Raw genomic sequence first — 12,443 nt, forward strand, 5'->3', positions numbered from 1 at the left:
TCAACAGAGACACGGTGTAAATAAAAAGAGTTTATTTTTATAGACCACGTGTCCTAAGATGCAGTACTTTGGCTAATACAAGCAGACAAATGATTAATATCAAAACCAGCAACATAGTTACAATACCATAGAATATAAAAGGGGTGATCATATTATAATGACAGTGGATACTACCACCTTCCCTTTACTAAGAAGCTAATATTAGTATTATGCTAATAGAAGGTCTCTTAGGCTTGAATAGGGGACCCCATACCTCAAAGATCAGCTTAGTGAAATCACATCACAGGAGCATCAGGAGACTTCTCGCAGGAAGGCTCGTCTTCGGTCTGAATAATAAACATGATGTCTGTGATATTAAAAGCACCAACTTTCAGGTATGTGCAGCTGCGCGTGTGTTATGGCTAAATAGTGGGTCGATCAACCTAGAGTGGAAAACATGCATTGTGTAATATTCCAGACTGTTTGTCACACCATGTACAGACCAAGGTCGCTGCGCAGAGCTTGGGATGGTAACAACAGATTGCTCTCGTGTGAAGCGAGTCTCGAGTCAGCAGTTTATTTAAGAAATAACATTTAAACGCAGTGTCGTGTGCAAAAGCAGAAAGATGGCATTCTAACATCTAACGTGGTTATGCTAACTTAACAATGTATGTGCGTATTCAGGAAGAACTCACTACAGTCTCTTTCTGCACCTCTCTTGTTTCATTCTGCACCCCTCTTGCCTATTTCTGCACCTGGCTTACCTCTTTATGGAGCTTATACTCTTCTTTCTGTACCTCTCCTGCTTCTTTGTGCACCCTTGTTGCTTGTTTCTGCACCTCTCTTAGTTCTTTCTGCACTTGTCTTACCTTATTCTATACCTTCCTTGCCTCTTGCTGCACCTCTTTTCCTTTTTCTGCACCTCTCTTGCTTCCTTTTGCAGCTCTCTTGCTTCGTTCTTCACCTGTCTTTTGTTCTCTCTGTACTTCTCCTGCTTCTTTCTGTACTTCACTTGCCACTTTCTGTACCCCTCTTGCTTCTTTCTGTACCCTCTTACCTCTTTCAGCACCTCTCTTTTCTCTTTCTGCGCTCTCTCGTGCTACTTTCTGCACTTCTTTTGCTTCTTCCTGCACCTTTTGTGCCTCATTAATCACTTCTCTAGCTTCTTTCCTCACACCTCTTGCTTCTTTCTGCACTACTCTTGCTTCTTTCTGCACCTCTCTTGCTTCTTTTTGCACCTCTCTTGTTTCTTTCAGCACCTGTCTTTTTCCTTTCTGTACTTCTCTTGCCTCTTTCTGCACTTCTCTTTGTTCTTTCTGTACTTCTCTTCTGTTTTTCTGTACCTCTCTTGCTTCTTTCTGCACCTCTCTTGCTTCTTTCTGCACTACGCTTGCTTCTTACTGTACCTTTCTTCCTCTTTCTTCACTTCTCTTGCCTCTTTATGCACCTCTTACCTCTTTCTGCACTTCTCTTGCCTCTTTTCACAATTCTCTTGCCTCTTGTGTACCTCTCTTGCCTCTTTCTCCACCTTTCTTCCTCTTTCTGCACCTCTCTTGTCTCTTTCTGTACCTCTAATACTTCTTTCTGCAACTCTTTTGCTTCTTCCTGTACCTCTCTTGCCTCTTTTATCACTTCTCTTCACTGTTTCTGCATCCCTCTTGCTTCTTTCTACTCCTTTCTTCCTCTTGTTGCACCTTTCTTCCCCTTTCTACACCTCTCTTGCTTATTTCTGCATTTCTCTTGCTTCTTTCTGTCCCTCTCTTGTTTCTTTATACACCTCTCTTCCCTCTTTCTCCCCCTTTCTTCCTCTTTCTGTACCTTTCTTGCCTCTTTCTGCACCTCTCTTGTTTCTTTCTGCACCCCTCTTGCCTATTTCTGCTTCTGGCTTACCTCTTTATGGAGCTTATACTCTTCTTTCTGTACCTCTCTTGCTTCTTTGTGCACCTTTGTTGCTTGTTTCTGCATCCCTCTTAGTTCTTTTTGCACTTGTCTTGCCTTATTCTATACCTTTCTTGCTTCTTTCTGCACCTCTTTTCCTTTTTCTGCACCTCTCGTGCTTCCTTTTGCAGCTCTCTTGCTTCTTGCTTCACCTGTCTTTTGTTCTCTCTGTACTTCTCCTGCCTCTTTCTGTACTTCACTTGCCACTTTCTGTACCTCTCTTGCTTCTTTATATACCCTCTTACCTCTTTCTGTACCTCTCTTGCCTCTTTCTGCACCTCACTTGCCTCTTTCTGCACCTCACTTTCTGCTTTCTGAAGCTCTCTTGCTTCTTTGTGCACCTATCTTGCTTCTTTGTGCACCTCTCATAGTTCTTTCAGCACCTCTCTTGCTTCTTTCTGCACCTCTCTTGCCTCTTTCTACACCTCTTTTGCTTCTTTCTGCCCCTCCCAGGCTTCTTTCTGTACTTCTCTTGCTTCGTTCTGCACTTTTCTTCCTCTTTCTTCACTTCTCTTCCCTCTTTGCATATCTCTTGCTTCTTTCTGTACTTCTCTTCTGTCTTTCTGCACCTCTCTTGCTTTTCTCTGTACCTCTCCTGCACATTACGCTTACTTCTTTCTGTACCTTCCTCTTTCTGTACTTTTCTTGCCTCTTTCTGTACTTCTATTGCCTCTTTCAGCAGTTCTCTTGCTACTTTCTGCACCTTTTTTCCTTTTTCTGTACCTTTCTTCCTCTGTCTGCACCTCTTTTTGCTTCTTTCTGCACTTCTCTTGCCTATTGCACTTCTCTTGCCTCTTTCTTCAATTCATTTACATCTTTGTGTATCTCTCTTGCCTCTTTCTCTATCTTTCTTCCTCTTTCAGTGCTTCTCTTGCCTCTTTCTGCACATCTCTTGCTTCTTTCTGCACTTTTCTCCTGTCTTTCTATACCTCTTTTGCTTCTCTCTGCACCTCTCTTGCTTTTTTCTGCACTACACTTGCTTCTTTCTGTACCTTTCTTCCTCTTTCTGTTCTTTTCATACCGCTTTCTGTACTTCTCTTGCCTCTTTCTGCACTTCTCTTCCCTCTTTCTGTGCCTTTCTTCCTCTTTCTGAACCTTTTTTCCTCTTTCTGCACCTCTTTTGCTTCTTTCTGCACTTCTTATACCTATTGCACTTCTCTTGCCTCTTTCTGCAATTCACGTGCATCTTTGTGTACCTCGCTTGCCTTTTTCTCGACCTTTCATCCTCTTTCTGCACCTCGCTTGTCTCTTTCTGTACCTCTCATGATCTTTTCTGCGCCTATGTTGCTTCTCCCTGTACCTCTCTTGCTTCTTTCTGCTCCTCTCCTGCTTTTTTCTGCACCCCTCTTGCCTCTTTCTGTACCTCACTTGCTCTTTCTGGACCCAATTCTTGTCTTTCTGTACATTTCTTGCTTCTTTGTTCACCTTTGTTGTTTGTTTCTGCACCTCTCTTAGTTCCTTCTGTACTTCTCTTTCCTTTTTCTGTACCTCTCTTGCTTCTTTCTGTACCTCTCTTACCTCTTTCGGCACCTGTCTTGCCTCTTTTTGTAATTTCTTCTTCTTTGTGCACCTCTCTTGCTTCTTTCTGTTTTCATTGACCTCTTTCTGCAATTCTCTTGCCTCTTTCTCCACCTCTATCACATCTTTCTGTACTTTTCTTGCTTCTTTCTCTACTTCTCCTGCTTCTTTTTAGACCTCTTTTGCTTCTTTCTCTACTTCTCTTGCTTCTTTCTGCACCTCTTTCCTCTTTCTGCACCTCTCTTGCTTCTTTCTGCACCTCTCTTACCTCTTTTTAGTTCTCATCGTGGTCTGCCTCATCTTGTGACTGTGCTTGGTCTGGTGTGGTCAGATAACCGCAGTTGGCACTTTGTGCTTCTAAATCTATTTTTTACCAAAATCTTTAAAGTTGCATATCTACGGTTTTACTGATAGGAGTTTTGTTGTTTTGGTGTCAAATACTTTATTACATTTTACTCTATTTTTCTAAATCAGTGTGAGATTTTTCTTGTGTTTTTGTTTTCACTTTATTACTTTTTAGGAGCTACATAAATCCTTTACACATTGCCTCTAAGTTAAGTTGGACTGCTTTGTGCAGAGGGTTATGCACATGTTAATTCAGTGGATTTTTGTGTTTCACCCTGAAAGATTGTGGTTGTTGCTTGAGAATGGCTCACACCCACCTCAACCAATAATCTGATTTCTCACACATAGTATCAACCAATGGCAGTCTGCCCCAAGTAAAAACATCAATAGAAACATTCCCTCGAAAATCAATTTCAATGCAAAATATGTTTACTTTGTAAATGTTTTAAAAGTTTATTTTAGATTGGACCCTTACCTTTCCCAAGAAAAGATATCACAAGCAGTCTAACAAAACCCATAGTTGTTCTAGTATAGATAATTGAGATATTTCCAGATCGGTGAATTCCAAGAGGGCAGTAGTGTCTGTGCAAGACTCAGAACTCATAGGAAAGATGAATGGGCATCACTTGTTTGTGATACAGCAAATCCAACGAAGTCCTCTGAGCCACTCTGAGGAGGAAAATATGAATGTATTATTAATGTTTGATCTTCATATGCTACAATACATGTAGCAATATTGCAAATATTTAACAGTACATTTGATCAGTTCATTTTTAGAGAGCAGATATAAACCATAGCATGTGATGCCAGTTGGAAGTCGAGCTTTATTATGTGCTGGAGACATCAGGGAACAAAGGGACTGATTTAGATTAAAGTAGATTACGTTTTGCAGATGAAGTTTTTGTTATGCAGAAAAAAATTCTGAAAGCTCATCCATTTTCCCCTACATGTAAGGGCCATTGCTGAATTTTCCATCACAGGCCCTCATATTGTGGACTCCTGAATGGAAAATCTGCATCAGAAGGCCTATCCCAAATAAATTGGTGGTAATTCTGTCTGGAAGGGAAGTCTCTTGCCAGTGTTCTGTCTGGAATGAATTCTATGAGTGGAAACTATTTAAATGGATCTAGGGAGGTTTTGTTATTTTAATTGTGAGTCTAGCATGAAAAGGCACTTAGAACCAAGGTCAAAATAGCTAAAGGAAATGGAGATGGTCTTCTTTCATGAAAAAGTGTGGAATTGCCTTTAGATTTGGTGCCCAGGCATCCAGATGTCCACTGAGTACAGCCAGTTATTAGGCACAACTGCAATCAGCATCTGTGACAAAGTAAGCATTTACAATTTCTGGAGGGTGGTTCAGGCTTAAAGATTCAAAATAGAGTGATGTCCACCTCCCCTTGTCATCTCCAGCAAGCAGCAGGATGAGAAACCCTTCTCTCCACTGGGAATTAGACCCATTCTCTATTCCATGATAGGATATGCCTATGACCATCTACCTGAAGTTATGGGGAGACCAGTCAAGACAATCACATTTTGATTGTGACGTCATCAGTGCAACCGGCATGTCTAGACATGGCTCAATGCTCACTGTGACACTGGAACCAAGTTCTACCCAACTGAAGAGCCCCAATTAAGGGCAAAACCAGTTATGGGTTGCTTTTGTTTTGGTTCAGAGAGGACCTGGCTTGGCAGTTTGGGCTGAACTGTTCCTATTTATGTAGGATCAAGGCTGATTTGCATATAGCTCAATCTAATCTAAGATAAAAAAGAAAACAATGGATTGGTTTATGGCTTCAGAATAGCCAGTGGCTGAAATTAATTTAAGCATTCCACCCGTCACTTGGTGCTTGCAATAGAGTAGTGGACTTGGTGGGAGAGCTCAAGTATACACCTACTGCTAACAGAAATTTCCTTACTATATTAAAGAAAAGATGAGACTTCGTTGGTCAGAGATTGGTATTCTATATAAGGCCAGCACAGCCTTTTCCTTCGACAAGCAGCTTGTTGTTTTCTGAATATTTACTGTACTTGCTTTTAAGTTCCTTTTCCTTTGGGATTCAATAATTAATAATCAATTTTGGTAATTTTCAAATGTATCTTATTGCATTAAATACCACATTTGTGGTTATGTTTCTCTTCCCAATTTTGGTCTCATTTGTATCTTTTTTCCTACTATTCCCCTCTCCTTTGATTGACCTTTATAATGTTGGGGATAGTCACAGTTGGGTGGCTGGTGCTGCATGATCGTTAGTGTCAGTGGTAATGGGTACCAGCTGTCAAGCCTTGGAGATGTTGATGGATGTTCTTCTGACTAAGTGATACAACCTATGGATTGGACTTGGCTACTAACAGTACGTTTGCATCAGCTGTGCCACTTCTACCATCCTAACTGGGATTTTTGTGACTATTAGGGTCCTCAATATTCTGTTTCTTAGTAGACGTGGCATTGGTGATAGAGTGATCAGAAGAGTTTGAGAGAAATTTGTGCTGGGTGAAGGCTTTCCTATTATCACCAGTTGCCTTTTAAAAGGTTTCAGCAAAGTTACTAATTGCCCCACACTGGCATATCAGGTCTTGAATCACTTCCTTTAAATGTAAGTGATAATTTACTGTGGATTAGAGGGGGATCCTGACTGCTTACATTCAAACTGCAGGGCCAATTGTATACCTTAGCCTGGGTGCACTCTACAAAATTCCCTCTTAGCCTCAATAAACACAACACTGATGGCTGCAATCAGTGCATCAGTGGTAGATGCACAAACTGGAAATTCAAATGGACATGATGCAGGCAATAGCAATAGCCATAACCGAGAGAGCAGTCAAAACAGACATATTGGATGGTAAACTGGGCTCAATAACCGGTCAGGAAATGGAGAAGTGCTCATGTCCCACTATAGTGGAGAAACTTAGCTCCCTACCAGAAGTTTTTTCATCACTGGTATCAGAACTGAAACAAAGGCGAATGTCAAGTGCAGACTTTATACAGAGTGTAAGTCCTCGGCCATAGCTCTGGAAGAAGGTGATGTCATTATCACTACCACGCATATCAGAGATAACATGGGAATTGATACCCCCCCTTCTTCTTCACAACTGGCCACAGTGAGGAATTGTAATCAAACTCAAAAAGACCTGACCACATCGGGCAAAGGCTCACTTAGAAGAAATGCTCCTATGGAGACCTCAGAAGATACCACACATACCTGTAATACCCTCCCCAGAATAGCAAAACAACATCTGAAGAAGCAAGCAAAAAATAATAAACAGTACAGTCACGCAAAGGAACTTCAATCGCGCTCATAGGCTCCAGACAGGGGCAATACTGCTATTAAGGCAGCCTTAGATACTGCTTCCCAGTCAAACATCCTTAAGCCGCTGAAGCTCTTTCCAAACTTTCAAACAGTGAGGCCCACCACTAGGTTAGGCAATAATCCCCACTGGAGGCCAATTATTCCACTCCAACGGAAACCAGGATGAGTATTGATACAGCTCTGCACCCAAGCAGGCAGGATGAAATAGTGTTGTTGTCCACCTTAGACACTACAAGAACAATGGCATCTCACACATACGGAATAGGGCCGAGGGGTAACAGTCCAATGCAGGCACTCACCAGCCTAATTATAAAAAAATAAACTATCTTTCAATACACACGCAGTTAATGCAGGGACTGGGGACCGGGCAATAAGGAACCTACATCATACATCAACAAAGAACAACATCATAGTATTCATGCCTGAATATATTTCCATAGGAAGCAAGGATATATTAAACAGGGCAAACATCTTACAAATTATTCACTACATGCCACAGCTAACACACTTTAATACAGAAGATTTATTATGAGTTTAATTTAAGGCAAATTAAACTCGGAAAACACGCGTACGGCCCGTAGTTTTTCCGGCCGGATCGCGTTCGGTGCCCTTCCGACCCAGATCGGAATCGTCCCCTAAGCGGTACAATGACAGTTGCCGCCCCGAAAACATTTTCCAATTTGAGAATATGCTTTGCTTTCATGAATTCTGTGATGGGGCATAGAATTACTAAGGGAGAAAAGGACGCACATCACACAAATGATTGGAGCTGGTTGATGGGATTACAATCAAATTGCTCCCAGCATAGAGGAATTAAATAGGCCCTCATGCGGAAAGGACAGCGTTCTAAAAATAATTTCTTGGAATGTATTTGTGCTCAAAACAATGTTAAATAACTGTGCTACTTTTAAATTCCTGCAGATAGAGAATCTACTTTGTCTACAGGAAACATGGCTATTGTCACCACTGTTGATCCCAGGTTTTGTGGAGTTCCAACATCCAGCTAAATATCTCCATTTATTTGGGAGCACGTCTGGCAGCCTATCCATCTATTTAAGTCTGACAGTGGTGCTAAAGGCAGTAAAATCTCCCATCTGCGCAGACATGGTCCAGGCTGTGCATTTGCAAGGTCTGAATTTGAACGGGCACCTAATATCGATTTTACTGTTAAATATGTATTTTAACTGTATTGATAGTCATCGACAGTGCAAGATGAGGGAACTGGTTGGGATGCTGGAAGATCTACTCTCTCATTATGCAAACTGTGGGATAATAATAGCCGGAGATGTTCACACTCATAACCTGGCAAGTGCTTAACTCATCAAGGGACCCAGCCGACAACATGCTAAACTCATTTCTAAATACACATAGTCTGAGGTTTGCTCAAGACATTATCCCCGTCAGAGCAAGAGACAATTAGTTCAGTGAAACATGAACCATAGACTTTGTCTTCATGAGCAAATTTCTCTATGAACAAGTCCTTGAGTCCACACTATCACATCAGCAGACTGGTGACCATCTCCTTTTTAACACTACAATCTCCCTTCAGGCATGCTGTCCTCAGTTTGTAAATGCACTTGGCTTGCCTACTGGGGAAGAAATACGCAAGTTAATATGAGATAAAGTGGAACAAAAGCGACATGTCATGTTTGGCTGTTTGGAAGAAAATTTTGGCTGTTGGCTAAGGACTGTACAGGGGAAATATTTTCAAAATGGCCATCTTTGGTGGTAGACTTGTACTATTTGCTGCACGGCAGGCCACCCAACTTCCAGTCTGTGCGTAAAGAAAGGGTGCCGACGGCAACCACATTGTACAAAGATAATGCAAAGTAAAAGAACACTGAGGCAGGCTAACCACTATTATAAACGGTTTGAGGGAGAAGGGCTCCATCATAAGTGGACTTCAGCCAGGAAAACACACAAGATAAGTATATGGCAATATGGAGAATCACATTGGCTACATGCCTACGGTCTTTTGAAACAAAGCAGACAATCTGAATTTGGCAATATATTAACACACTTGAAGACGAAATAGGGTCTCAGATCAAACCTGGATTAACCATTTTGTTGTGTTTACACTTATTCATTGTGGTCACATACTTTTCTTTATGTCTATCTCTTGGATCTTTCAAGAGATTCTGGAATGGGAATGGTGGGGAGGTAGAAGATATTTTACTTGGTGGGATGAGGAGGTACTGTGCCGCTATCAAATAAATCCTCTTAAAAGATCAACTGGTTTCTCTTCCTGAATACTACAAAAATTGGCAATGAGTTGGAGAACACACCTGCTACATTGCGGCACAGGCACAATGTGTCTTTTTAAGAACCCTTCGGCGCTTTTGACTTTCTAATTTATCTGAGGAAGATTTTTGCATTTTCCTTTACTGCGGATCTTCAACGGTCGTTTTACATACGTGGGACTTGAGATCAATAATTTGGATTTCAGCAGAGTACTGGGTAATTATCGTGAGGACAATCGAAGGAAGAACACCTGCACATTGTCCCTCCATTCTTATCGTCTGCACGTTGGTGAGCTGTGTACACCCTATATCATACACACGTTGTGCGTGGCGGCTATTTTTATTCTGCCTGACCTGTCCTTATAGTCAGGCAACAACAACGGTTTTGGAAGATTTTGCATCGGAAGGCGTTTTTTCACTAGATCTACACATCGGAAGGACAATCATTGGAAAAACATATGTTGGGTAATAGACTTTCAACGTTTATCACTCATTTTCCACGCATTTACAAGGTAGTTGTTTTTTGTGTTTTCTGAGTTTGTGGTGGGTATTGTGCACCGTGCAGTTTGGATAACCTTCTAAGTTCCTTCAGCATAAAGGGGACCCTCCAATACCTTAGACACATTGGAAGGAAGAATTTCTAACCCATATCAAGGCTATTGATGATGTTGACATGTTTCAAGAAAGGATAAAAAGTATTTTGCTTCATTGTTTGGGTTCTGAGGGGCAAGCTGTTTCAGAACATTACCACAAACTACACGTCCAGATGTGGATGAAGACGAGGATGTATTGTTTGAGGCCTTATTACGTATTGCAAACAGATTCAAACCCACATCTAGCGTTGCTCTAAACAGATATAAATTTTATACTAGAGCTCAAAGTACAGATGAAAAGTTTGATTAATTTCTTACTGCGTTACAAGGACTATCTGTGCATTGTAATTTTGGTGTGATTTCTTACGAAATGATACAAGATCAGATAATGGTACACACATGGAGTAAGAAAGTTTAAGAACAATTGTGGGTTATAGGTGATCCCAAGTTAGAGGATGTTATAACTACAGCTAAAGTGTTTGAGCAGTCAGAAAGATGGATGAAGTCGGTAGATGAATAAGAGAAAGGAAAGGTTGATGAAAAAGGTGTGTGTGCATTAAGCGGGGTTAATTCTCGGGTTGATCAACAAGGGAAAAGGACTGAAAGGAGTGATACATCTGGAGTTGATAAGAATGACAGACCTGGTTGTTATCGCTGTGGTAGCACGATTCATTTTTCTTCTTTCCCAAGGTGTCCTGCCATGGAGAAGCAGTGTGTGAAATGTGGGAGAATTGGGCATTTTGCCTGAGTGTGCAAGGTTTTGAAGAAAAACAATGAAATTGGAAGCCTAAGGTGTCTTATGTGGGGACGTACGTTTGTCAGGGAAGGAGCAGTGTGGAGCTGAATGTGTGTGTGGTAGAACCAATCAGAGTGGGAAGGGTGGTGTGGTGTTATCTTTGAAGACAAAGGAGACGGATACTGACTGTTTGGAGGTACTAAACTCTCCCAAGTGTAAAGTATATATTATGGATGAAGAACTTGAACACATGGTGGATTCAGGATCTCCTTGGACGATTATTACGTGTGAATATTTTGAAGAAAAGTTTAGCAAGAGATGGAATGTGGATGATCTGAATGAATTGGATATACCTGCAGAACATTTTGATGGTACTGCTTTTGACATTATAGGGTATGTAGAGGTTGATATTGTGTTTAAGGGAAGGGAGGATAGAATAAATTTGTGTGTGGCACCCAAAGGTGTGAATGTATTGGGCTGGAAGGACCAATGGAAGCTGGGGATTATTTTAAATCCCAGGAGTAGCGAGCCAGTGTTGTTGCTTGAGGAATGTGGTGGAAAGGATTGGATAGTCAAACAGATTCCCGAGGTGTTCACAGAGAAACTTGGAAAGTTAGAAGGTTACACTTGCAAAATAAAAGTGAAAACCAATGCTAAATCTATTGTACAAAAACTGAGAAATGTTTCCATCAGTGTGAGGGAGGAGTTAAACAAGATGTTGATTGACATGGAGAGAGAAGGAGTGATAGAAGAAGCAGAATCCTCTGAGTGGGTGGGTGTCTCCGATAGTTTTGGCTCGCAAGGCTGACTATTAGTTGAGGCTGTGTATTGACCTCAGAGCTGTAAATGCTGGAATTGTGGTGGATTGTGATCCCTTCCCCAATATAAACAAGGTAGTGTGCATGATGGATGGGGCGAGAATATTTTCTACATTGGATTTAAGATCGTTTCACCATCAGATTATGTTGACGGAAGATTCCTGACACCTTACTGAATTTGTCACTCCTCATGGCTTGTTTCAATTCAAGAGGATGCCTATTGGATTAGCGTCTACAGCATCTGTTTTCAAAAGGGCCATGCTCCATTTGTTAAAGGACATGGGAAAATGCGTTAAATGTTTCCAGGATGATGTACTGGTGTTCTCAAAGGATGAAAGGAAACGTAAGGAGCACCTCAAGTTGGTTTGTGAAGTATTTAAGAAAAATGGTCTACCGTTGAAAGAAACAAAATGTCAGTTTTTTGCTAAATCTGTGGAATATCATGGGCATACTGTAGCAGGTAATGGAGTAGTACCAAAGAGGTCTCTTGTTGATGCTATTGTCAAAGCACCTGCTCCTGACAATAGAGAGAAATTACTATCTTTTGCAGGTCTCTGTGAGTACTAAAGCAAGTTTATAAAAAACTTTGCGACAAAAATGGAGCCGCTCAGAAAGCTCACTAGAAAGGTTGTTGAGTATCATTGGACTGAAGCACAGCAGTCTGCATTTGAATAGATAAAGAAAGAAATTGCAGAAGCGCCCATGTTGAAACCTTTTTGAATGGGTGTGGAATGCATTGTGATTGTGGACTCTAGTATGTATGGTATTGGTAGAGTTTTATCGCAAAGATGTGGAAGTGAAATCTGAGATGTTACATTTGCTTTGTGCACACTTTCTGAAACTGAAAGGAGATATGCAGTGATAGAGAAGGAATTGTTGGCTTGTATTTGGGAATTGAACACTTTCGCAACTATATTTGGGGTTCACATTTTGTGCTATGCACTGATCATAAACCTTTAGTTGGAATA

At 41.1% G+C, this 12,443-nt stretch overlaps 1 protein-coding gene across 2 annotated transcripts in view; it reads right to left on the reverse strand.

Annotated features, from left to right (window-relative positions):
- The window catches only part of LOC146808988 (sialic acid-binding Ig-like lectin 13), a 492,860-nt gene that overhangs the window by 404,458 nt on the left and 75,959 nt on the right, over positions 1-12,443 (reverse strand). For both annotated transcript variants that reach the window (XM_085615782.1, XM_085615783.1), the window contains exon 2: positions 4,256-4,449. In XM_085615782.1, the coding sequence (XP_085471908.1) occupies positions 4,256-4,298 (43 nt within the window). In that variant the 5' untranslated portion in view covers positions 4,299-4,449. The remainder of the gene's footprint in view (positions 1-4,255; positions 4,450-12,443) is intronic.

The sequence above is a fragment of the Triturus cristatus genome, chromosome 7, assembly GCF_964204655.1.
Source record: "Triturus cristatus chromosome 7, aTriCri1.1, whole genome shotgun sequence".
Taxonomy (NCBI): Eukaryota; Metazoa; Chordata; class Amphibia; order Caudata; family Salamandridae; genus Triturus; species Triturus cristatus.